At 39.7% G+C, this 24,267-nt stretch overlaps 1 protein-coding gene across 1 annotated transcript in view; it reads left to right on the forward strand.

Moving 5' to 3' along the window:
* LOC135224528 (propionyl-CoA carboxylase alpha chain, mitochondrial-like) overlaps positions 1-24,267 on the forward strand; it is a 309,211-nt gene that overhangs the window by 230,298 nt on the left and 54,646 nt on the right. The window contains exons 11-12 of the mRNA XM_064263599.1: positions 6,520-6,656; positions 6,817-6,996. Of these exons, the coding sequence (XP_064119669.1) occupies positions 6,520-6,656; positions 6,817-6,996 (317 nt within the window). The remainder of the gene's footprint in view (positions 1-6,519; positions 6,657-6,816; positions 6,997-24,267) is intronic.

The following is a 24,267-nucleotide window of genomic DNA, read 5'->3' on the forward strand; positions in this document are numbered from 1 at the left end:
GTCTTTTAAAATCGATTTATGCAACAATTGTAAATATGATGTTATAAAAACGTAATTCAGTGAGATAAATTAAAATTTTATTCAGGCACAACTGAACAACCTATTCTCTTCATCATATGGGCTGTTTCAAAGACTTATAATGGACATGCGTGCTGCCACTGTATCATATATATGTACAAAAATTTAAAAAAAATACCTTGTAGTTCATTTTTCATACACATTTTAAACATAAAAGCATGAAAACTTATAACAAAAAGCTGAATTTTTATTAACAAAATGAGTTATAATTAGCTCCCAAATTAATAAATATAAGCACGTGAAGTCTTTGTAAATGCATTTTTCAGAACAGTGGCAGACAAGAACGAACATGAAAAAACATCTTCTGAAATGTGGAGGGCAGTTACAAAAGCTGCCTTAAATTGTATCATATTTATGTACAAAAATAAAAATATCCTATATGTAATATATTTTCAGACACATTTTAAACATAAAAACATTAACATTATAAAATCGACACATCGATTGCTAAATGTGCACTTTTTTAACTCAATATTTTTGGAAGAGCGGCAGGCAGCGGCAGACAAGAACGAACATGAAAAAACATCCTCTTTGATAATGTGGAGGGCAATTTCAAAAGTTGCCTTTGTATCATATTTATGTACAGAAATAAAAATACCCTAAACATAATACATTTTCATACACAAACATAAAAGCATGAACATTTGTAAATCAACACATTTGCACTTTTTAACTCAATATTTTTGGATCAATATTTTTGGAAGAGCAGCAGGTGGCGGCATAAACCAGCGTCATGGGCATATAGTTTGTCCTAATACCTATGTAATAACTTGCAATAACAATTTTTAATATCATTTGTATAACCTTTATGGTGTGAACAGTATTTCTGCAAATGTATGTACTCGTTAGACATAATGGCGCTTGCGGCACTGTTAACCAAAAATTGTGCCGCAAAAATACCATAAAATACCTTATTTGTTAATTAATATTTTTGACAATAGCCGTAAAACCAATTCGACGCCAACCGTAGGGTGCCTGTACTTACCGAGTAATTACAGAATTGGATCCCACCCTCCTCCCCACTGATGGACATGAGGCATGAACAAACTGAGCTTTTTGCGTACAGTCATTCCTGTTCTCATGCTAGTGGCTGGGATGGTCACCTAAACAATGGTTTGTAGTGTTACCTGCAAAACTCTGAATTCAAGCTGTCATAGAAGTGTAACTTAGTATTGCTATGTAATTACTTGGTAAGTATGTATATACAGAAATTTATTTTATTTTAAAAATGTGTAATTTAGATATCACCCTTAAAAATCCCCTTATGCCAGCTCATTCCGCATATATAGTGCTACGTATTATCAATAGTAGGTTAGTTCCTTAGTAAAATTCTGGCTTGCTTCATAAGCATCTCTCCGGACATGTTTACACCTTTGTTATGTTGGATACTTAAACCTCTTTATAAATGCACTGTCAAATTCTCATCTCCTCCACCCTTCATTTTTTTGGGCACTTCAAATTTCTGCCATTTGTTTTCACCAAAAACCTAAAAATCTGCTGAATTTGTTTCTTTAAACTTGCACTTGTGTGTGTGCACAATAATTTTAATAAAACTGTTGTTTTATGTACAGTGTGCAATTATATTTTAAGCATTATTGTCATATTGTATATTATAATTAAAGAACTTAGCAAACTCATGCTATTTTCATTTTAAAATCATCAGCTTATTGCATTTCATTGATATCATCACAGCTATTGGTTGCTAAATGAAATGCATTTCTGAGATTCGTTTTATATGTAAATTATCAAAGCCAAAGCAGTGTTTGAAAATGCAACTTACTTTATTTGTAAATGCAGTAAATTAAATGAAGTAAAGGTGGGATTTCACCATTATCGGATGTTGCTTTTGGCTCTTCAAAAACGTTTTGTGGCATATACTTTATTTGTTTCTTACGCCACAGTCACAAAAATTGTTGCTAATAATAAAACTTTTAAAATCAAGTGTAATTTATACAGCAAATTAATAAAATATTAAAAATAAGCTGAATCATGTCAGTTATCACAAACTTAAGAAAAACTGCTTAAGTTACATCAGCAGCTAGTGTTGTGAGCAGATGTAAACCCTATCGCTGCACTGGTGGCCTACAGATAGTTTTCCTATGACGTCATAGCGGACGATCACCTGATAGGCCCCGCCATCTTTTAGATCAAGCATTGTAAACAAAGGAAATATAAAATTTCATTATTCTAAGAAATTATGAATCATATTACAAAAAATGGCAAGCAAGGACAATTCACAAACAGGAAATTGACTACACTGAATCTCTGGAGCCTGCAGTGAATGAAAGATGTATAAGAATAAACTGAAACTTGTAAATAACAAAGGGACAGTTTTCTTTGTTACACTTGGAGATGCAGTTTAATAAATATCCCTGCATAGATTGCAGTGTTGAATGCGATTTTGGAAGTACGAAATATTGTGGATCATGTGAATATTAATATTGAAAGATATCGAATAGGTGAAATGTTGCACAAATAAGGGTTTTGTGTGAACGACATGGTGACACTTAGAGACTCATGTCATGGGATTTTTCCATGGTTTAATTAAACTTTCATTTCGTATCCTTGTGTGCATTTGAGACCTCATTATCAATTGTTTTAAAGTTTATTTCCTTTTGTAAGTTGTCTGTTAGCCTGAGTCCACTTTCAGTTCATGTATTTTGTAAAATTTAGTGTTTAAATTCACACCAGATCATCATCAGTCCCACCCCATCCAGGGACATAGAACCTGTGCAGTCATGGGGAAATTTTTGACAACACTAGCCATTTTTAGCATTTGATATTTAATATCAGTTTTAACAAATACATAATTCACTGTCCACTACTTTAAGTTTTCAAGATTTAAGCAAACTTCCTAGTAGCTCTAAATTATCTATCATTTGATTAAGCATGCAGTGGCTGCTAATGAATTACTTTGTGAAATATTCATGCCCTAGGATTCTTCAATTATTCACCATTATCATTAATTACACTAACAATTAATAACTCATTACTAATGAAGTGATCTGAGAAGATTTTCGTATGTCTTGAAGGCTGAAGGTTAGCCCTGTTTATCCTGAAAATTCACAGTGCTCTCCTTCTTTCACTAATCTTTTGAGTTCCATCTCCTTGATTTGTCACAACAGCAGCATCCAAACACACTGCAACTGTTTGCCATATTTAAAGGATTAATAGGTCAGGTGAGGTGGGTGAATACCAACCGAGGGGGAATACCGACTGAATGCTCTGGTACGATAACTATTTCAAATTACATGCCGAAACTCATCACCAACACAGCAGCCATCTCAGTGAACAACACGCGAACAACAGGTTTCTGCCATCACAACGTGCAAAGTGTTAGTGAGCTTCAAGCCCTTTCTTGTATGTGGGCTTTTTTCTAGTGGCACCTCACTTTTCTTTCATTGCTGAGAGAAAAGATATAGAAGTGAAAGCCCTTGTCAGATTTGGGATAGTACTTAATTTACTGCTTTGATAGGCATTGATAAGTGGCCATCTCATGTCCAGTTAGAACTGTGAAGGGTTTATATTAGTGAGCTTCAGGCCCTTTCTTGTATGTGGCTTTTATTCTAGTGGCAACCTCTCTCTTCTTTCATTAGTTAGAGTAAAGTTACAGAAGTGAAAGAATTTCCCAGATTTGTGACAGTGCTTAATTTAACTGCATTGGTAGGCAATGAAGAAGTAGCTGTTGTATGTCCAGTTGGAACTCTTTTAAAGGTTTACCTGGACAGACATAAACCTTTAAGAGGAGGAGCAGGTATTATCTTTGGTGTAGAGACCAAACAGTCTGTGTCCAAGAATGCTTTAAAATAATCTTCATGGCTTCTATACTGCAAGCACGTCTTTACAGGCAGTCCCTGGGTATCGGCGATTTTTGGTGCCAATAACCGGTTAATGGCGCCTCTGTTAGGTATGTATCGGTGCCATAACTCTGTTATCAGGGCCGATATCCAAAAATTGGCGCATTATGATTTTCAGCACTAGACAACAAGCCCCATAAAACCAGATCGCCAATAACTGAATCTGCGGATGACTGGGGACTGCCTGTATTTCCTCTAAAACCTTTCGGTAGAGAAGATTGTCATGCACCTGAGGGGAGATGTAACTGTTGTTGACTCTCATTATTTGTGAAATGTTCTAATTTAGCATGAGGTGCAAATTCTTTAACCCTATTGTTGCGGCAAGGACGCTTTCTCTTGAACCAAATATAGTAATCTTGCTTTGTGTCTTATCAAAGTTGTTAGGAAATCTTGCCATTGAATTTTGGTAGCATGAAGGGACACATTGGTGTATAGGAGCACACCTTATACGAAGGTAGTACAGTTGAACCTCTTAAAACCGTCATTCTGTGGTTCAGCTTGATTTTGAATCAGCCGCCATTAGTTCATTGTGTGGCCACGCGGGTGGCGCCCCATATCGTTTACAGCTTCCTGACTGGATCCGACAGCAAAAAACTTGTCATATCCCTTTTGTGCTAATGAAACTAATTGTTAGTAAAGTAAATATGTAAATTCAGATATGTTGTTGATAGTATTAAGTTTCAAGGAATAAATATATATTTCTTTTTTAGATATTCCACTTGAGAAGGCTCTACCAAGTCAAAACTTTGGCAAAGGATGAATTCCTTACTCTTAGCGCTAGAAAAACTTATAGGTAATATGGTTTTGATAATTTCTTTTGTAAAGCTGTAATATTTACTCATTCAATATGACGGGATCCCATCATATCAGATGATGCTAGAGGTAAGAAACACTAGCATAAATCTTTCTCTTTGATAAAAAATGTTTCTTTCATTAGCAAATAGTTTAGTGTTCCTTTTTCTCAATAGATGGTGTTGGGCCTTGTTTAAGTTTTGACAACAATGTTCAAATGCACTGTGATTGGTGAAATTCATTCTTTATTTTTGTCATCTTAATACCCTCTACAATCAAAATATATGATAAATATGAGGGTAGTAAATTTAGGAGATGAAAGTCACTAATAGTTTGCAAATTCTGAGAAAAGTTACGTACTGTAGCTAGTTGACTTGTAGTTAGGCTAACTTGGGAATGTAGGCTAAATGTGTTCAAAGTACACTTATTTTTAAGAAAATTATACAGGATGAGATTATAAAATGAAAGTGAAAATATATGAGTAATAAACTGATAAAAAGCGGTGTCAGAACTTAGTCCAGTAGTAGGCTAAGTTGGCAACTAGGCCATTTGAATGTGAAATTAGCTTGCAAGACTATTCTTACATAGGTGGTTAATTTTTTGGTGTTTATTCTATATTCCAGTATTTTCTGTGGTCCAGCAGTGGCCTGGTTCCAAAGGTTCCTGGATTTAAGAGGTTGAACTGTAGTTGTCTTTAGTTTTGGACTGTCAGTTATAAGCTTTTGACTTAGGCACAGAGTCACTATTACTCTACGAGGTAGATTCCTTTTTTTCCCTGTAAGGATCATCTGATTAGTGTTGTAACGAGGGCCTTACATCTTGTTGTGGTTCCAACTTCTGGTGACAGTACTTGCCAGTAAGGATCTCACAACAGGCCGGAACGTTGAGAAGTTTTTTCCCTTCATTAAAAAGCTTTCAGGTAGTTAGCTTGACTGAACATAGTTTCTCTGGCTGCCCTAACCTACCATCCTCATTTAGTGTGGTAGTCAGCTAACTTTAACAGTAGGTAAGACCCGATCCAAATATTGAAAATTTTCATGGTAAAATTCATTATTTGGATACTACTTACCCACTGTTGAAGTGGAAACCCACCCAGCCTCCCCACATCTTTGTGAGTGGTCATGAGGAATTCTGACAAGAATGTAAACAGGTTATTACAGAGACAGTCGTAATGGGTTAGCCAAGCGTTATTTTGTTTAATTTTGAAGGCCAATTGCACCTAATGCTGTGATGATATAAGCTAACCTTAACAACAGGCAAGTGTCCAAATAATTTTATCATAAAAAAGTCCCTATTTTAAGACTAATGAGATTTTTTAGTTTATGCAGCATTTCCAGTTTATGCAGCATTTCCAGCCCTATTATGCATCACCTGCAGCTTGACCCTTGTTAACATTTTTCTATAATGCAGATGATGTCTGGTTTGTGAATGTGACTTCAAAGTTCTGACTTATTATAATTCTGTTTCTTTGTGTATACACTACTGTCACATTGATTAATATGTATGTGTATTTTATGCAATTATTGCCTACCAAATATTTTTTTTTAGTTTTCTTCACATTCAAACTTACATGAGTTTGCTGTGGGTTTATGCAAATGGTGGCAAAGCTAAAGAAGTATATTCCATTTAACTTTGGATTGAAATTCCTTGAGGAATCAGATCTTCAAGCCTGAAAACCAGGGAAATTTAGGGTCAGCTCAAGGTGTTATGTTATTTCTAGAATTAGTTCATTTATTGAATTTGTTCATATTTTAACTGCAGAATCTCACTGAAAAATTCATTGTATATGCAGGTGTAACTCACAACATCCCCTTGTTAAGAGACATTTTGAACGAAGAACGTTTTGTTAAGGGTGACATTTCAACAAACTATTTACCTGAAGTATATCCTGATGGCTTCAAAGGCAAGCAGTTGTCTGCACGAGAAAGAGTGAGACCCTAAACCTGTTTAGTTTTGTTAATCCAGTATTTTCTTATATTTAGTTTATGAGCAATAGGTTAGATGATGAATGCTTTGGCATATATACTAGGACATACTATACTGTACCTAAAGTTTAGTAAAAAAAAAAAAAAATTACTTTCTCTTCCAGGATGAACTGATTGCTATGCTAGCATCAGTTAGTGTTAAAAATTCACTTCGTTCAGCTAACATACTAAATGAATCAAGAGGCAAAATCAACAGTAGGCTGCCATCATGTTGGGACCTCGTTGTTAAAGTTGCTGGAATGGAGATTCCTTGCTCAGTCAATGTCTTGGATGGTAGTTTTAAAGTAAGTATCATTCTTTTGTATACTAGTGCATAGAAGACTTATTCATGGTGTGTTTTTACATCATTTTGTATTTTGACTGCTTTAGCATTAATAAAGTGTACAGTGAACCCCCTGTATTCCCCCTCATTATGGGACCACTTTGACGTGGTGAGGGGGCTCTTGAACCTCAGGAATTTCTTCCCAGGTTCGAACCCAAGAGTCCCATATGACATTATATATTTTTGGAATAAAATCTGTGGATTTTTCCACTTTTGTCAAAATTTTCAATATCTAATAAATAAGAAAACATATCATAACTTGGATTGAAGTTCAATCCAAAGCTAAATAGTGACGTGACAATGTTCGGACCTGGTTTTCCAGGCGGAACTATTCTATGGAGCTGGACCACAGATTCCAGGGGGGCCTGGTTTTAGGGATAGAACTCTCGGCATTCTGTCCGGTTTGCCCATGACGTGGTTAGGATGGGGATAATTGTATTTCATAATACTCTTAGTCCTACCAAGCGGGTATTGCTTACACTTGGGCCATACTAATCATGTTATGCCACCCCCTTTTGGGGTAGGGTAGGGATGTGGACATTTGGGAGTCATTTCTCACTTGTGCCATAGGCAGAAGATTTAACTTCACGAAAAGCCAATGATATCTTTTCAAAATGTATTTCTGGTGTCGACCTGTGTCGGCCGATGAAAAATCCCTGTTACTCATTTTTCTAGTATAAATAAACTCTAAATATACCAGAGAAAAAATAACATAGTTATGCTGAGGTTACTACCCCCAGCGCGATCACCCAAAGGGTGTCGGTATAGTATAGGGGCGTTGTGTTACCACAAACCACAGGACTTCTGTGATTCCCTTCAAAATCCCTCCCTTTGGTGGGAGCCGCTACAACGAAATCCCACTACTCGTCCTCGCTCGCCACTACTACTACTTACCCACGCGCCATTTCCATTCCTGTTAATAGAGCCGTGCGTTCACCTAACGAGAATTTCGCTGTGCTTTTTCCATTGTGGATTTTGCTAATTTCTTTCATTATGAGTGCCCAATCTTCTGCTGCTTTGAAGTTGAGTACCCCAATTTGGTTTTTTATCATATTTAAGTTATATTAAGTATGCTATCAGTCCAGGCCCCTCAAAATATGAGTTGAGGGTGTCAACGGCTGGGCCGCCATTTTGAGCATCAGCATAGCAACAACGAATAACGCACGGCATATGTAAAATTATAATATAGGCTTAGTTTTGCTTATAAGTTGATTAAAAGGTGATATTTCTGTTAGAATGGATATTAGTTACATTTTAGAATAATATGGCTTATATATTGATACATCAAGATCTCGGTGCTGGTGAGCCATTCTCGAACCTAGGCTAGTCTTATAACGGTAACCGTATTTGATCCTTAAACCGGATACATGGTTTAATTATCCCTAGTTAGCTTAAATTGATAAGCCTAATAAGCTTAATTGCATGTTTTTCTCATCATAACGAGCTACGTCGATAAATGACTTTGCTGATACGTTCAGGGGAAAAGTGCCCATTACGAATGGGAATTTAAGTGATACTATGGACTACGTAGATTAGTACTAGATATTAAGAGATAACTCCTATGCACCTTGTGATATATTGTTATATTTAGATCAATAAATAACCTAAGTAATGGTATTATGTGCATAGGCTACCTGGATAACCTCCTGACCGGGTTGGACCACCTCCGATCGCGACGGGCCACGGCCAGTCAGCAAAAAATCTAGGCTACGTAGCCTAGGAGTGGATCCACTTTAGATCAGGGGTAGAGCCAAGCAACATAAACGATTGCTTACAAACCTCTGGTCGCAAAGATTGAATAATAGATATTATTACGATAATATCTCTACTGGAGCTTTGGCGAACAGAGAATACTTTTAATCAGAGCGATCAGAGGCAAGGTAGAAGGATAATAGTTATCGAAGTTCGGCATTGCCGGAATTCAGACTGAATTATTCCTAGCTTCGGCAATTATAGAGGTACGCCATGCCTTTTTTCCGACACCAAGGAAGTTCGGTGTTTTAATATAAACATGCCTCTGAACGGAATACTCAGTTTATACTATTATTCCTAGAAGTTTATTAGATTTATTATGTAGGTCGGTACCGGAATACTTCACGAAGTATTTCGCCGACAACCTAGATAAGTATACAAATGTAAGCCTTATTAGTCTAAGCTATTTATTAATAAGTCGAATCCGGAATACTTCGGCAACGAAGTATTTCCCCGACAACCTAGAAATTGAATCATGTAATGATAGCAATATTCCTATTAGCGGAAAAGAACCACTGGCATCTGTCAGCAATTCATCTGGCAGGAGTAAGGAATGTAATAGCAGACTCCCTGTCCGGAATGACTCCACTAGAATCAGAATGGTCACTGGACAACAATTCATTCAAATGGATTACGAATCAGATTCCGGGACTTCAGGTAGACTTCTTTGCCTCGGAGTCCAACCACAAACTAGCCTGCTATGTAGCTCCCAACATAGACAACAATGCCTTTGCGATAGATGCAATGTCTCTAGATTGGAACAAATGGGAGAGAATCTATCTGTTTCCTTCAGTGAACCTCCTCTTGAAGGTACTACACAAGCTACGATCATTCAGAGGCCAGATGGCACTAGTGGCACCCAACTGGCCGAAGAGCAATTGGCATCCACTTATCATGGAGATGAAACTCAAACCCCAGAAGATTCCATCCCCGAACTTAACACAGATAGTACAAACGCAAACTGTGTCAGCTTCCTCAAGAATTCTAAATGCCCTAACTATATGGACTTCATGAAGTTTGCAGCACAAAAAGAAGCAAATATAGATCCATTAAATATTCTATTTGTGGAATCAGATAAACGAGATTCCACAATTAGACAGTATGATTCCGCAGTGAAGAAACTGGCTATATTTTTGAATGATATGAATATACAAAAAATGGATATAAATCTTACAATTTCTTTCTTTAGATCATTACATGAGAAAGGCTTAGGTGCCAGCACTATTACCACAATTAAATCTGCCCTAAGAAAAATTTTTTTCAGGTAGGTTTCAATATTGATTTAACAGACACCTACTTTTCCTCTATTCCAAAAGCATGTGCACGTTTGAGACCGGTCAACCGTCCTCAATCAATATCATGGTTCTTAAACGATATTCTTAAACTGTCATCAGACTTGGACAATGATAACTGTTCTTATTTAGTACTACTAAGAAAAACATTATTTTTAGTAGCTCTGGCCTCTGGAGCTAGAATTTCTGAATTGTCAGCCCTTTCTAGAAATCCAGGACATGTGGAATTCCTCCAATCTGGGAAAGTTTTACTTTCACCAGATAGACAATTTTTAGGAAAAAATGATGATCCACAAAATAGGTGGTCTCCTTGGGAAATTATTCCTCTTCCAGGAGATGAATCTTTATGTCCTGTTCATACACTTAAAACCTTTATGACCAGAACATCTCAAATAACAAAGGGCCCTCTTTTTATTAGAGAAAAAGGGGGCACAATAACTTTAAGAGGAATTAGGCAACAGATGCTTTATTAAACAAGCCAATCCGGATTCACTCCCACATGTCCATGATATCCGAGCAGTTGCCACCTCAACTAATTATTTTCAAAACATGAAGTTTGAAGACCTAAAAAAGTACTCAGGTTGGAAGTCCCCAGCAGTGTTCAAACGCCACTATCTAATAAACCTACAGGCCCTAAAATTTTCAGCAGTGGCAGCTGGTACTGTGGTGGTTCCCGAAGAACAGACTGACGGTTCTCCTTAGAAACTTTTGAATGGAACTATTCCTTTGACTATCTCCCTTTCCATGACCCTTCTACCTGCATGACTCGCTCACACTCCCCACCATACTTTTTCCGGACCGGGCTAGATGCTTGTTGTCGATCCCGCTGCCGGATTAGGTTATAGAATGCACATTTGTATATAGTTATTCTTGCTATTATGTATTGTTTTGAGTATAGTATAATACTTTGATTGGTCTACATGACATATAATTATGACCAATGGGTTAATAATGTGTACAATTCAGTATTGAACAAATTAATACTGTTATGGTTAAGGATATACAGTAGTACCTCGAGATACGAAAGGCTCTACTTACGAAAAACTCGAGATACGAAAGCCAATGCGAAAAATTTTACTGCTCTACATACGAAAAGTTTTCAAAATACGAAAGGTTATTGCTGTAAAGTCCCGAGATTCGCCCGGACCACCGAGAACAATTTTAAAACTCCCGCGCCGCCAACTGAGTAAACTCGCCACCATCCTCCCGCTCTCCCATTGGTTCCTGATGCTAGTCACCCCATAAGGTCCTGCTCTCCTATTGGTCAGCATCTACCCCTTGTGCTTTAAGTATTCTATTGGTAAAAGGATGCTGTAAATTGAAAAACTTATTCATGCAATACATTTAATAAAAAAAAAACCATTAGGTAAAGATAGAATAAAGAATAGAAATGAATGGTTATTATACTGTTTGGTAGTTTCAGTAGTTGAAGAGAGATAATGAAAATTTATGGCTTACTGTGTAAGTGATTGCTTGGCAATGGTTCGATACTCGTAAGTGCTGGATGTAAACAGACGTTTGGAAGCTTTTTTTTTTCTTTGTTTATTATAGTTAATGGTTACTTGATAATTATTTGAAATGAGTACATGCAATACATTTAATGAAAAAATTGTGAATTAGATATCATAAAATATAAAATAAATCAGACTGCCAACAAATACGTACTTTTTAGAATTCTTCTTCTGTTTTATTATTACGTTACGTATACGTATGTTTCATTATAGCTGTCAGTAACTCGGTATCTTCATTAGGTAAAGATAGAATAAAGAATAGAAATGAATGGTTATTATACTGTTTGGTAGTTTCATTAGTTGAAGAGAGATAATAATGACAATTTATGGCTTACTGTGCACTAGGAAAAATGATTGCTTGGCGCTCGTTCGATACTCGTAAGATGGGTAAGAGCTTTGTTTGTTTGTGTATTATAGTTAATGATTAATTAATAATTATTTGAAATGAGTACATACTGATTATTTATAAATTTTATTGGCATATTCTAAGCTTTTAGCTCTAAGGTTTAGATGTCAGAATCATAGACTAGGCTACAGTAGCAACCGCTAACATAGGCTAGGCTTATTGCTAAGGGACGTATGCTAAAGTCCTAATATATGCAGTAAAAATGGGGTTGAACATTACATGCAGTTGAATATTACTCAAGTATGTACAGTATTTTGCCTTTTTGGAGTCATATTTCTTCCGTCTGATCGGCGTTGTAACCCTAGAACATGTGTTTTAGGCCTGGAAATATAATTTACTGGGGTGTTTTTGGAGGGCTTGGAACGGATTAGCCATTTTACATGTAAAATGTGTTCCAAGGTACGAAAAACTCATAATACGAAGGCCGCCTCGGAACGGATTAATTTCGTATCTCGAGGTACCACTGTATTAAGAAATAATATGTACAATTTCAATATTGTACAAGTCAATACTGTTATTGTTAAGTATATATTAAGAAATTGTTTCTTACAATTGTTGAATAGTAGTTTAAGTTATAATATTAAGATTAAATAGTAAACTATTCATGACTCTTTATTCTGAATATCATTAACCTGGTTTTACATATAATTTTGTACTAGAAACTTGTATAGCATTCTCTGGTATATTTTCATCGGCCGACACAGGTCGACACCAGAAAAGTGATTTTGACGTAGGAAAAATCTATTTCTGGGGGAAGACCTGTGTCGCCCGATGAACCCTAACCCTATTAACATTCTTTTCCCACCCTGACTAATCCAAGTTTATAGAACTAATCAGGAATGGAAATGGCGCGTGGGTAAGTAGTAGTAGTGGCGAGCGAGGACGAGTAGTGGAATTTCGTTGTAGCGGCTCCCACCAAAGGGAGGGATTTTGAAGGGAATCTTCTAAATGGCAGAAGTCCTATGGTTTGTGGTAACACTACGCCCCTATACTATACTGACACCCTTTGGGTGATTGCGCTGGGGGTAGTAACCTCAGCATAACTATGTTATTTTTTCTCTGGTATATTTAGAGTTTATTTATACTAGAAAAATGAGTAACGGATTTTTCATCGGGCGACACAGGTCTTTCCCCAGAAATAGATTTTTCCTACGTCAAAATCCCTTTATTAGATTTTTTTTCTTTTTTATTTTTTTCTCTAATTTTTTATGATAAATGCAAATAAAGTTATTAGTACCCCTGGGCTCCTTGATGGACTAAATTCGGTACAGTTGATGACCACTGGAAATATATCCCTGAATCTCCCTCAGTCAGTTCAATATAATAATGCAGCAAAGGAACATCCAGTTCCAGATAAATTCTATGATCCTAAACTCCCAGCAGGGCCCATAGAAATTATACAAAAAAGTAAAAATCAATCAGAAGATACAAACATAATATCAATGGAACCATATGTAACAGAGAAAGGAAACAAATCTGATATACAGATAACCCACATAAGGCAAGGTCTAAAGAGGAATAGAAATTATTGTCTTAATCCAACACTGGTGCATTTTGATCATCTTTATGGACCAGATAACTGGTCAAGATTTCTAGTATTTCTAGTACTTAAAGCTGAAAATAAAATATCAACAGCAATACTAGAAAACAAATTATTGAATATATGTCCAACACAAGAAATAGAATGCCAATAGATTAAAGAAAAGGAATGGTTACTTCAGGTAAGCATGAAAAAACAGTCCACCACCTTTTTAAATATAAAAGAAATAAATGGCACAAAAATAACAATAATAAGTCATGAAACATTAAATTATATACAGGGCACAGTTATTTTACCCAACATTGAAGAAGAAAGACTACCCTCAAAACAATTGACTCTGGTCTCCCTTAAGTTAAAATACAATAATATACATGATTTAGAAATCTATTCAATTCCAATTAGGAAAGATAAAAATAAACAAAATAATACTGCAAAAAAGGGATTTTGACAAAGGAAAAATCTATTTCTGGGTGATTGGTTTGTGTCGCCCTGTGAAATAATCCTTAAGTTCATTATTTCTAGGTAAATAACCTAATAAATACCAGAGAAAAAATAAAATCAAGAAGATGTCAGTATAACTGACTCGCTCACTCTATAAAAGAAGTGTCGGTATGGTAACAGGGGCGAGTGAGACCACTACCACGAACCACTTGCCACTTAGACTTTCCACCTCAAAATCCCCCACCTGAGAGAGCTGATCCCAAAGGGTGATGCGCCCGCTACTACTACTAATACCGATGCCAAGCGGAGTGCAGCGCCTCTAGTGGCCATCCTTTTACAAAGATGTCCATCTTGGCCTGCAGGGTGGGAAAGAAAAAACAGGGTGGGTTTCACAGGGCGACACGAACCAATCACCCAGAAATAGATTTTTCCTTCGTCAAAATCCCTTTTCTGGGCTCAGTTCGTGTCGGCCTGTGAAATAGTACCAGAGAAACAGCCAAGATGACAATGGAGGGTCAAAATGAAACAAAAAATAAAATAAGATTAGAATATAATATAAGTGAATCAAAGGTCCAGTTACAAGATTATAACATAAGGGTACTTAAAACTAGCTTAAATTAATCAATGAAAAGCACAGTTTAGTACAATGGTAATCAAAAAACAAGTATTTATAGAGATTCACTAAAACTAATCAAATATTTACAAAATATACAAAATCCATTGTGTTCTACCCTAGCATAAAAATAAGGGTAGAAACACTGAAGCACATTTATATGTACAATATGTGGGTGCCCCTAGCGAAAAAATAAGGGGCAGTCCACCAAAATCAACCTAGCGGCTAAGGCTAGAGGACCACCTTACCTTACCTTACAGACCTTACATCTTGTTCGGGTTGCCCCAGGTCCCTCAGTGTGAGGCACCTCTAATGTCTACCAGAGAGTTGCTAGTACATCTTCCGGTATATTTTGCATCTTCCAATCTTGGATGGTCTGGGATGCAGTTTAGATATTTGTCGAGCTTATTCTTAAACACATCTACGCTCACTCCTGATATATTCCTCAGATGAGCTGGCAACGCATTGAATAGACGCTGCATTATCGATGCTGGTGCGTAGTGGATTAATGTCCTGTGTGCTTTCCTTATTTTTCCTGGTATAGTTTTGGGCACTATTAATCTACCTCTGCTTGCTCTTTCTGATATTTTTAGTTCCATGATATTTTCTGCTATTCCTTCTATCTGTTTCCATGCCTGAATTATCATGTAGCGTTCTCTTCTCCTTTCTAGACTATATAATTTTAAGAATTGTAGTCTTTCCCAGTAGTCTAGGTCCTTAACTTCTTCTATTCTAGCTGTAAAGGACCTTTGTACACTCTCTATTTGTGCAATATCCTTTTGATAGTGTGGGTACCATATCATATTGCAATATTCAAGTGGACTACGAACATATGTTTTATAAAGCATAATCATGTAGAGCATAGCAGTAGGGTGAGGCATGTTGGACAAGGTAGGTAGAAAGGAGACCTGGATCTTTTAAACTACAACTACTGTGCAGAATCAGGGGAAACTATGTTTCCCGCTGCTACTGCTGAAAATTTTAATGATTCCAAGGACTTCAGGTAATGACGTTTGAAGACTGTCGATGATTTCCATCCAGTATATTTCTTAAGATCCTCAAAATTCATATGCTGGAAATAATTAATTGAAGTAGCTACTGCCCTGATATCATGTGCTTTTGGAAATGATTCAGGGTTGGCTTGTTTAATGAAGTAAAGGATCTGCTGTCTGATTCCTTTAACTGATAAGGTGCCACCTTTTTCCCTCATAAAAAGAGGGCCTGAGGATCTAGAGGATGTCCGAGACAGAAAGGCTCTTAAGGTCAATACTGGACAAAGGGAGGGATCTTGGGGAAGAGGAATGACTTTCCAAGGAGCCCACCTTGCAAGAGGATCCTCATTTTTAGCTAAAAAAACTGCGATCCGGAGAAAGCAGAACTTCTCCTGAAGGGAGAAATTCTACATGACCCGTATCTCTGGATAGAGCCGACAGTTCTGAAATTCTGGCCCCTGAGGCCAGGCTTAGTAAAAATAACGTCTTCCTAAGTAGCATTATAAATGTGCAAGACGAGTTGTCAGTATCCGAGGCTAGTTTGAGGACGTCATTTAAAAACCATGACACTGAAGTAGGCCTTTCAGAAGGTCTAAGTCTAGCACAGGCTTTGGGAATAGACGTAAAGTAGGATTCTGTTAAGTCTATTTGAAAACCCAACTGAAAGATTTTCTTCTAAGCTGATTTATTAGTGGTAATTGTGCTAGCTGCTAATCCTTTTTCAAACAAAGATCTGAAAAAGGATATGGCTAAGTTAATTGTCATGGTTGTAGTGTCCGTTTCCTTCAGGAAAGATGCCAACTTTTTGACGGCAGAGTCATATTGTTTAATAGTTGATTCCCTCTTATCTGATTCTAGAAAAAGGAAGTTCTGGGGATCAATGTTAGCATCTTTTTTAGCCGCAAACTTCATGAAGTCCATAAAGTTAGGGTCTGGAGAATTCCTGAGGAAGCGAACACAGTCCTCATTTGTACTGATTGCGATAGCTTGGGGTTGGGAATCCGTTGAGGTCGGAGACCCAACTCTAGAAGCAGAGGGTACCAGTTGCTCTTTGGCCAATCTGGAGTAATCAAGGCTACTTGACCTTTGAAAGTCCTCAGTTTGCTCAGAACTTTCAAGAGAAGATTCACTGGAGGAAAGATATAGATCTTTCTCCACTGATTCCAATCTATCAACAAGGCGTCCGTGGCATAAGCCAGAGGGTCCAGGTTGGGGGCCACATAGCAAGGAAGCTTGTGGTTCGCTTGTGAAGCGAATAGATCTACCTGGAGACCTGGTATTCTCCGGCATATCCACTGGAACGACTTGACGTCTAGAGACCATTCTGATTCCAGAGGGAATGAACGGGACAATGCGTCCGCTATAACATTCCTTACCCCTGCCAAGTGGGTGGAAGATAGGTGCCATTTGTGCTTGTTCGCTAGAGTGAAAATGGCTATCACGACATGATTCACGTGTTTGGATTTGGATCCTCCCCTGTTGATGCAGTGCACTACTACTGCACTGTTCAAAACTAGCCTTAGATGAGACTTCTTTGGGGGAAGGAGCTTCTTTAGGGTAAGAAAAACTGCCATTGCTTCCAACACATTTATGTGGAGCTGGCGGAACTGAGCGGACCAAGTCCCCTGAACTTGCTTGAATTGAGAGTATCCTCCCCAACCGGATAGGGAGGCGTCTGTGTGAATCGTTAACGCCGGAGGAGGATATTGAAGGGGAACTGTCTTGGCCAGATTCTTCACCTTCGCCCATGGACGGAGCTGGTTGCGAAGTATTTGTGGAATCACTGACAACTTGTCTCGAGATTTGACATTTGCTCTTGAGCGCCAAACTCTATTTATATCTTTCAGTCTTGCTTTCAAAAGGACGTCCGTCACTGAGGCAAACTGAAGGGAACCTAGGATTCTTTCCTAGTTTCTCCTTGAAGCTTGTTTGTTCTTGAGAAATTGCCTCACTGACTTGGCTATTTCTTTCCTTTTGATCACTGGAATTGACAGATTGTGGGAGGATAAATCCCATTGGATGCTTAGCCATTGAAAAACGAGTCTCCGGAGTGAATCTGGATTTCGTTTTGTTTATCTGGAACCCCAGATGTTCGAGGAATTGAACTACCTTCTTTGTGGCTTTGAGAGATTCCTCGACGGTTGGTGCCCAGATCAACCAATCGTCGAGGTACGCTACTACCATTATCCCTTGTGATCTCAGTTGTTGAACTACTACTTCCGCTATTTTTGTGAATACCCTGGGGGCTACATTCAGTCCGAAGGGCATCACTTTGAAAGAGAATGTCTGGTCTCCTAGTTTGAAACCTAGGTATGGGCGGAAGTGTCTCGCGATGGGGATATGATAGTATGCGTCTGTAAGATCGATAGAGGTGGTGACGGCCCCACGGGGAAGTAAGGTCCGTACCTGCCAGATGGTCAGCATTTAGAACTTGTCGCAACGAATGAAAGAGGTTAGCTGGGACAAGTCTAAGATTACTCTTCTTTTTGTTGAGCCTTTCTTTGGCACGCTGAACAAGCGCCCTTAAAATTTTAGATGCTTGACTCTCGCCACAGCTCCTCTGCATAATCTGTCAACTCCTTTGATGGTACTTGGAGAAATGATTTGTTTGGTGGGGGATCTTTGATCCAACTCCAACCTAATCCCTTGGACACGATGCTCTGTGCCCATTTGCTGAACCCCCACCTGTGACGGAAGAGGAACAGCCTCCCTCCTACCTGGGGAGTCTCACTGCTGCTGTGAGGGATGACCTACACGTCCTCCTCTGAAGTGCTTACCCCTACTTGCAGCTCTTCCCGAACCTCGCTGACGAAAGTTGCCTCTCGCCCTGCTTTCCCTCGAGAACCTATTAAAGGTAGGGAATGCTTGGCTTTCATACATGGAGTTGAAAGCCGGCGAGACGGTGTACGAGGTTGAGGGCTGCTTTTGAGGGGACAGCAGGAGGATGGGTTGGTTCTGCTTCAATGTCGAAGGCTGACCCGGTTGGGTAACTGGGACGGCCTGGACAAAGTGCTGCTGTTGTTGGTGCTTCTGGTATGGCTGGAACCTTTTGGTCTTTTTCAGCTTTTTACCAGAAGAGGGTGGGTTCTCCTGCTTCCTCTTGGATGAGATACCCCATCTAGCTCTAAGGCTTTGGTTAAGCCTTGAAGCCTCGTGGTGCACCTCATTCACAGAAGCTTCTGGGAAGAGGTCCGCACCCCACATGTTGGAAGCAAGAAGCCTATTTGGTTCGTGTTGAATGGTGGCTTCTTGCAACACATGCTTGCGACAATTTCTCCTAGCTGTGAAAAAGTCGAAAGCGTCTGCCTGGACCGACTGAAGCTGAGACTTAGCGAGGATCTTAAACAAAGGCTCCGTCGCGTATGAGAGAGCAGCCATCTCCGTAATGACTAGGGAGTTAAGTGATCTCCCTAGCCTAGTCCGAGCATCAAACTCTGCCTGAATAAGGCTATCAGGCAGTCTAGGAAGCTTCTCACCGAACTGATCCATAGCACAGTCCGGATTTAGCTTTCCCACTGTAAAGGTGGCCGGCAGGTTCTCCCATAGTTCGCCAAACGCAGGGAAGAGAGGAGATGTTGGCTCTGCTTCCCTTAGCTGTGGAATGGGTTCGTCCTTCAGTACAGCCTGAAGAGTCGTCTCCACCATCTTATTCGTAAAGGGGAGTGAAGCCTCCTCCTCTGTGGCAAAGATGGTGAAGGGACTCTTGAAGGCCTGGAGTTTGGTATTTGAACAATCCCAATCCTTCAGGCAGTGAACCCACTCTCTTTGGGCATGATCCCTGCTGTACAAAACAGTCTCTCTAGGGATCCTTTCTTCCCTATTGAGCGCTGTTTGAGTTAGCCTGGCATATCCTATGAAAGGCTGAGTCAATCCGGGGGGTAGAACTCGAAGTCCTCAATCCTTCTCGTTCCACACTCCGGAATAGAGATCATACCATCCTTGAAGGGAGCATAGGCTGCTACCCTCCAAGGATTGTTCATAGAAAAGGCCGGAAGGGATTCATAAGGTGGTAACTGGACCAAACCAGTACCTCCTACCGGGGAGTTAGCCTGTGGAGCTTGATTCAGGCCGGCGAAGCGATTATCGTGTTCCATAACACGATTAGAAAGGTCCTGAATCGATTGGCCGGACTGGTTGATACTGCTGGAGAGTTGAGCAAACATTTGCTCAAATCTCATACCAAGCGAACCAACCATCTCTCCTACTTGTTGTAAAACTCCTGCCGAGAAGGTGGCGGGATCGAATGCACTAGGTGCTGCCATCCCGACAGGAGTCACCGGAGTGGATCCGGTAGCTACCGGAGAAGGTACTGGCTCGGCCGGAGCTTGGACCTTCTCCTTAGAAGCCTTGCTTCTTGACCCTCTTGAATGGGAAGAGTCGGACTTCGCCTTCACTGCTCCGGAGTAGGATGCCGAAGACTTACGTGATGAAGAAGACGACGACTTTTTGGTTGTCGTCTTCTGGAGGGTCTTTTGCTCTCTGTGTCCCTTAACTTTCTGGGGCACAGAAGCAGCAGGCGAAGGAGTAGGGATCTCAGATCCCGTGAAGCCTTGGAAGGAAGAAGAAGAAGGAACAGGAGAAGAAGATCCAGGTGCGCCCAAAGGAAACCCTTGGGCGCCCGAAGTACCTACCTCGACCAACAAATCCTCAACACCTACCGCCATTGGCTCAATGTTGATATCCAGGGTGGCGACGTCCGGCACCGTTTCCTGCGTCGAAACACTTCCAAAGGCCTGCTGCACCTCACGCTGAATGGAGGCTATGGCTGGGGCTGCCGTGGCGGGGTCTACATACCCCGTCGCTTTCCATCCTGGGAAGATCTGGACAGCCAACTTCTTATCCAGTATGTACGGATGTCCCTTGGCGGCGTTCTTGCCAAAGCCGCCTACCCAAGCCTTCAGGGTTGCTAAGGCGACTTCCTTCACGGCGGCAGCCTGAAAGAGAGGGCCGTATGAAGCCTCTAATGGCGGAGTTACAGCTTAAAGTAAGACTTAAAACTAGCAAAGATAAATGATTGTAAGCATACTTGTCTAGAAACCTACTCACCCCATCCAAAAGCTGACTCACGAGGTCATAGCATATAGTGCATGCTTTGTGGTGCCAGACGATCAATTCGCCGTGGGTAGTGGCGCACGGGGCGTGGGTCCTGCACTCCTCGTGGCCACAGGGGTCGTGGAGGACTGCATTGCAGCCTGGTTCCTGGCAATTGGCAGCCTGTAAGTGGAAGGATACATGAGTATCGAGATTACACACTTACAGCCTAACATGAACTCCGTTGCATGCCGGAGTATGCAAGTTAAAGTAAAACTAGTCCTCTACCGCAATACGTGTGGTTTGTAGGGCGGTCTGGTTGGGATCCGCGGCGTACGCCGGGGACAGAGGAGGAGAGCAACCAGGAGTGGTGAGAAAGCCCAGGGGAGGAAAAACCACAACGGAGAACGGCGGAGGCAGTTAATGATAAGATAACAACAATAATAATATATAAAAAGGGGGGCATGTATACTACAACAGAGAGTAAGACATGCCTTCCATCCGACTACTAGAGGAGTGCCCGGGTAAGTAAGCAAGCTCTCCTCCGATAGCGGAAAGAAGGTAGTAGTAGGCAAGCTTTGAGACCACTAGTAGACCCCTACCCCGGCGGCTGGCGGAGCCAGTAACATCAGACAAACGAAGGGGCCCCCGGCTAGTGAGCAGGGGCTCCTTCCGTCGTGGGAGAAACGGGGTGTGGGGGTGAGCGAACGGGAACACCGGAGATGGCCGAGGCGAGCGGGGGAGGAGGGGTGGCCAACCCCAACCCCCTTACACATCGGATACCCCGGTACCCGAGACTATAAATGGTCACACAGGCTCCCAGCTGACCCAGACCTCCTAGAGCCCCCTTCAGAGAGAGAGGGAAGTAGGCTATAATGGTTGTCATGACAACCGAGGAGGGCCCGGCCAGACCCCTCCCTTACCGCGTGGAAGGGAGGGAAGGGAATGAGTAAGGCGCCCAGAGGAGCACGTGATCGAGGGTGGACCAAGGTGCGGTAGCAACACAACCACTAGGGGCAGAGACCACGTGAACCCAACTGTACCAAACCTAGGTACTGGGCACCTAAAGCTAGCCTAATACACTAAAATAACACTGAATAATATAATACTAAATAAATAAATACATCGTAAAAGAATAGAAGGAACACACGAGTGAGAGAGACAGGAGTCCAGGAGAAGGCGAACCGATCCGGAGACCAGTCGACTACTCGGAGCAAGCTGTAGCCGATGAAGAGCAAAAGCTGGGATGCTGGATTGGGGAAGTACAGTATAGCCCTAAATACCAAAACCAAAGAGATAATGGGTAATAAGGTATGGGCTGTGGATCCTAAATTCTAAAATACGATGTAAAGAAGAAGATGAACGCAAAATAAGAGCCCATGAAGGAATAAAGACGTCCCAGTATGGAAGACTGGGAAATCTTAACGACACGAGGCGGCTCATGGCCGCCACGAGTCAACCGGGTGACCGTATATAACCTAAAAAACGGAAAATACTGGTCCCTGGTAGACAAAAGTACAAAAATTTAACCTTTCGGGCACTTAACTTAGCCGTGGCGATAGCAGCGCGTTCCATCTTGGAGAAAATCCCAAAAAAAGGGAACACAACACAAGAGAGAAAAAAACGCGAGTGTTGTCGTTGAGCTAATGAAAAAGGATGGCCACTAGAGGCGCTGCACTCCGCTTGGCGTCGGTATTAGTAGTAGTAGCGGGCGCATCACCCTTTGGGATCAGCTCTCTCAGGTGGGGGATTTTGAGGTGGAAAGTCTAAATGGCAAGTGGTTCGTGGTAGTGGTCTCACTCGCCCCTGTTACCATACCGACACTTCTTTTATAGAGTGAGCGAGTCAGTTATACTGACATCTTGATTTTATTTTTTCTCTGGTATTTATTAGGTTATTTACCTAGAAATAATGAACTTAAGGATTATTTCACAGGCCGACACGAACTGAGCCCAGAAATGAAATTTACTGGCCAATATCTCCCACTCAAAATCAAAATTCTTGGACAAAATAGAGAAGTGCGTCCATTTATACCAAAACCACTTCAGTGCACTCAATGTTCAAAGTATGGGCACACATACAAAAAATGCCATAGTAAAGAAGTATGTGCAATGTGTACATCAGACACCCATACCACTAATTTGAAATGTAAATCCCCAAAATGTATTCAGTGGACAATCCATCACGCAAAATCTAAGGAATGCTCCTTTTATCAATAAAACACAGAGCTCCAGTTTTTGATGAATAGAACAGGAATGTCAGTCAAAGAAGCTAGACTCAAGCTAAACGTAAGAGGAGTCAGTAATCCATCTAAAAGCCACTCTTTCGCAAATGTAACGAAGAATCTAAATATCGAACACATTAATAACAAACAACAAGATAATATAAAGGTACAAACTAATTCTCATATCAATAATGCTGAACCCCAAAACAAGCATGTTGATATATCCACCAGTACCACTAATAACATAGAAGTTTCTGATATACATGGGAAAGAACTTCCAAGGGAAGAGGAGTCAAATAATAATAAATGAACTGACAAAAAGAAAAGAATACTAGAACGAATCCCACCTAAGGGAAAAAAAGTTTATATTGAAAATTACAATCTATCCAAAGATACTCCAACTACACCAGAAGAACACTTTAAAAACGATATTGTACTAACCTCATCACAAGTGGAAATACATAATTACCCTCAATCCCAGTCAAACAGCCAACATCTGGACAGTAAAGAGTCAATTAATCACTCTTTACAATGCCCATCAAATAATACTAATGGAAATCATACCATTAAACCAAACCAAAATGTAACTATCACTCCCCAACCATCTACAAGACCCAAATATTCTATTAACAAAAAAAAAAAATAAACTCACAAACCAACAGTCCTTATCACTACAGAAAAGGACCAATAGAAATACAAAACCAGAAATTTCCAAAGCTGGATCAAATACTTCTGAACCAATAATTAACATTACCAAACATAACCAACTAACTACCAAGACAGAGGACACAGTACATAATTGTATTGACCATTTTATTAAATTAAGGAAATGCCTTTTAACATACCAACATGAGAAAAAATTATTTTCTGAATCCTTAAAATACAAAAAGGAAATTATAAAATCAAAAATATACTTATTAATATTCAATTATGAAAAACAAACAACTGCTGAATCTAATGACCTACATACAAATACAATGATTAAAAAACCACAAATAAATTCAAATGCATATAAACTACGAGGCAAAGAATCATACGAGACCACAACCCAATGTGCATGTGTCTACAACATATAGGAAGTAACCCTACAAATATCCAACACTAAAATTGCCTGTTATTCACCAACTGACGGTGGAAAATTAGGCACAGCTATATATGTTCATAATAGCATAACATATGAAACTTTCAATATACCATCTATGCCATATCAAATAACAACTATTAAACTGTATATGCCTGACAAAAGGAAAATCACTATTTGTAATTTATATAACCAACCAAATTTCAATGCAAATTTTAGTGATTTTTCTGAACTTATTAGCAAAAATATACACGAACCCCTACTTATAGTGGGAGATTTTAGTGCACATAATCCAATATGGAATACTAATAACCCCACTGACATATCCAGAACCCACATAGAAAAATATA

Source organism: Macrobrachium nipponense, chromosome 12 (assembly GCF_015104395.2).
Source record: "Macrobrachium nipponense isolate FS-2020 chromosome 12, ASM1510439v2, whole genome shotgun sequence".
Classification (NCBI taxonomy): Eukaryota; Metazoa; Arthropoda; class Malacostraca; order Decapoda; family Palaemonidae; genus Macrobrachium; species Macrobrachium nipponense.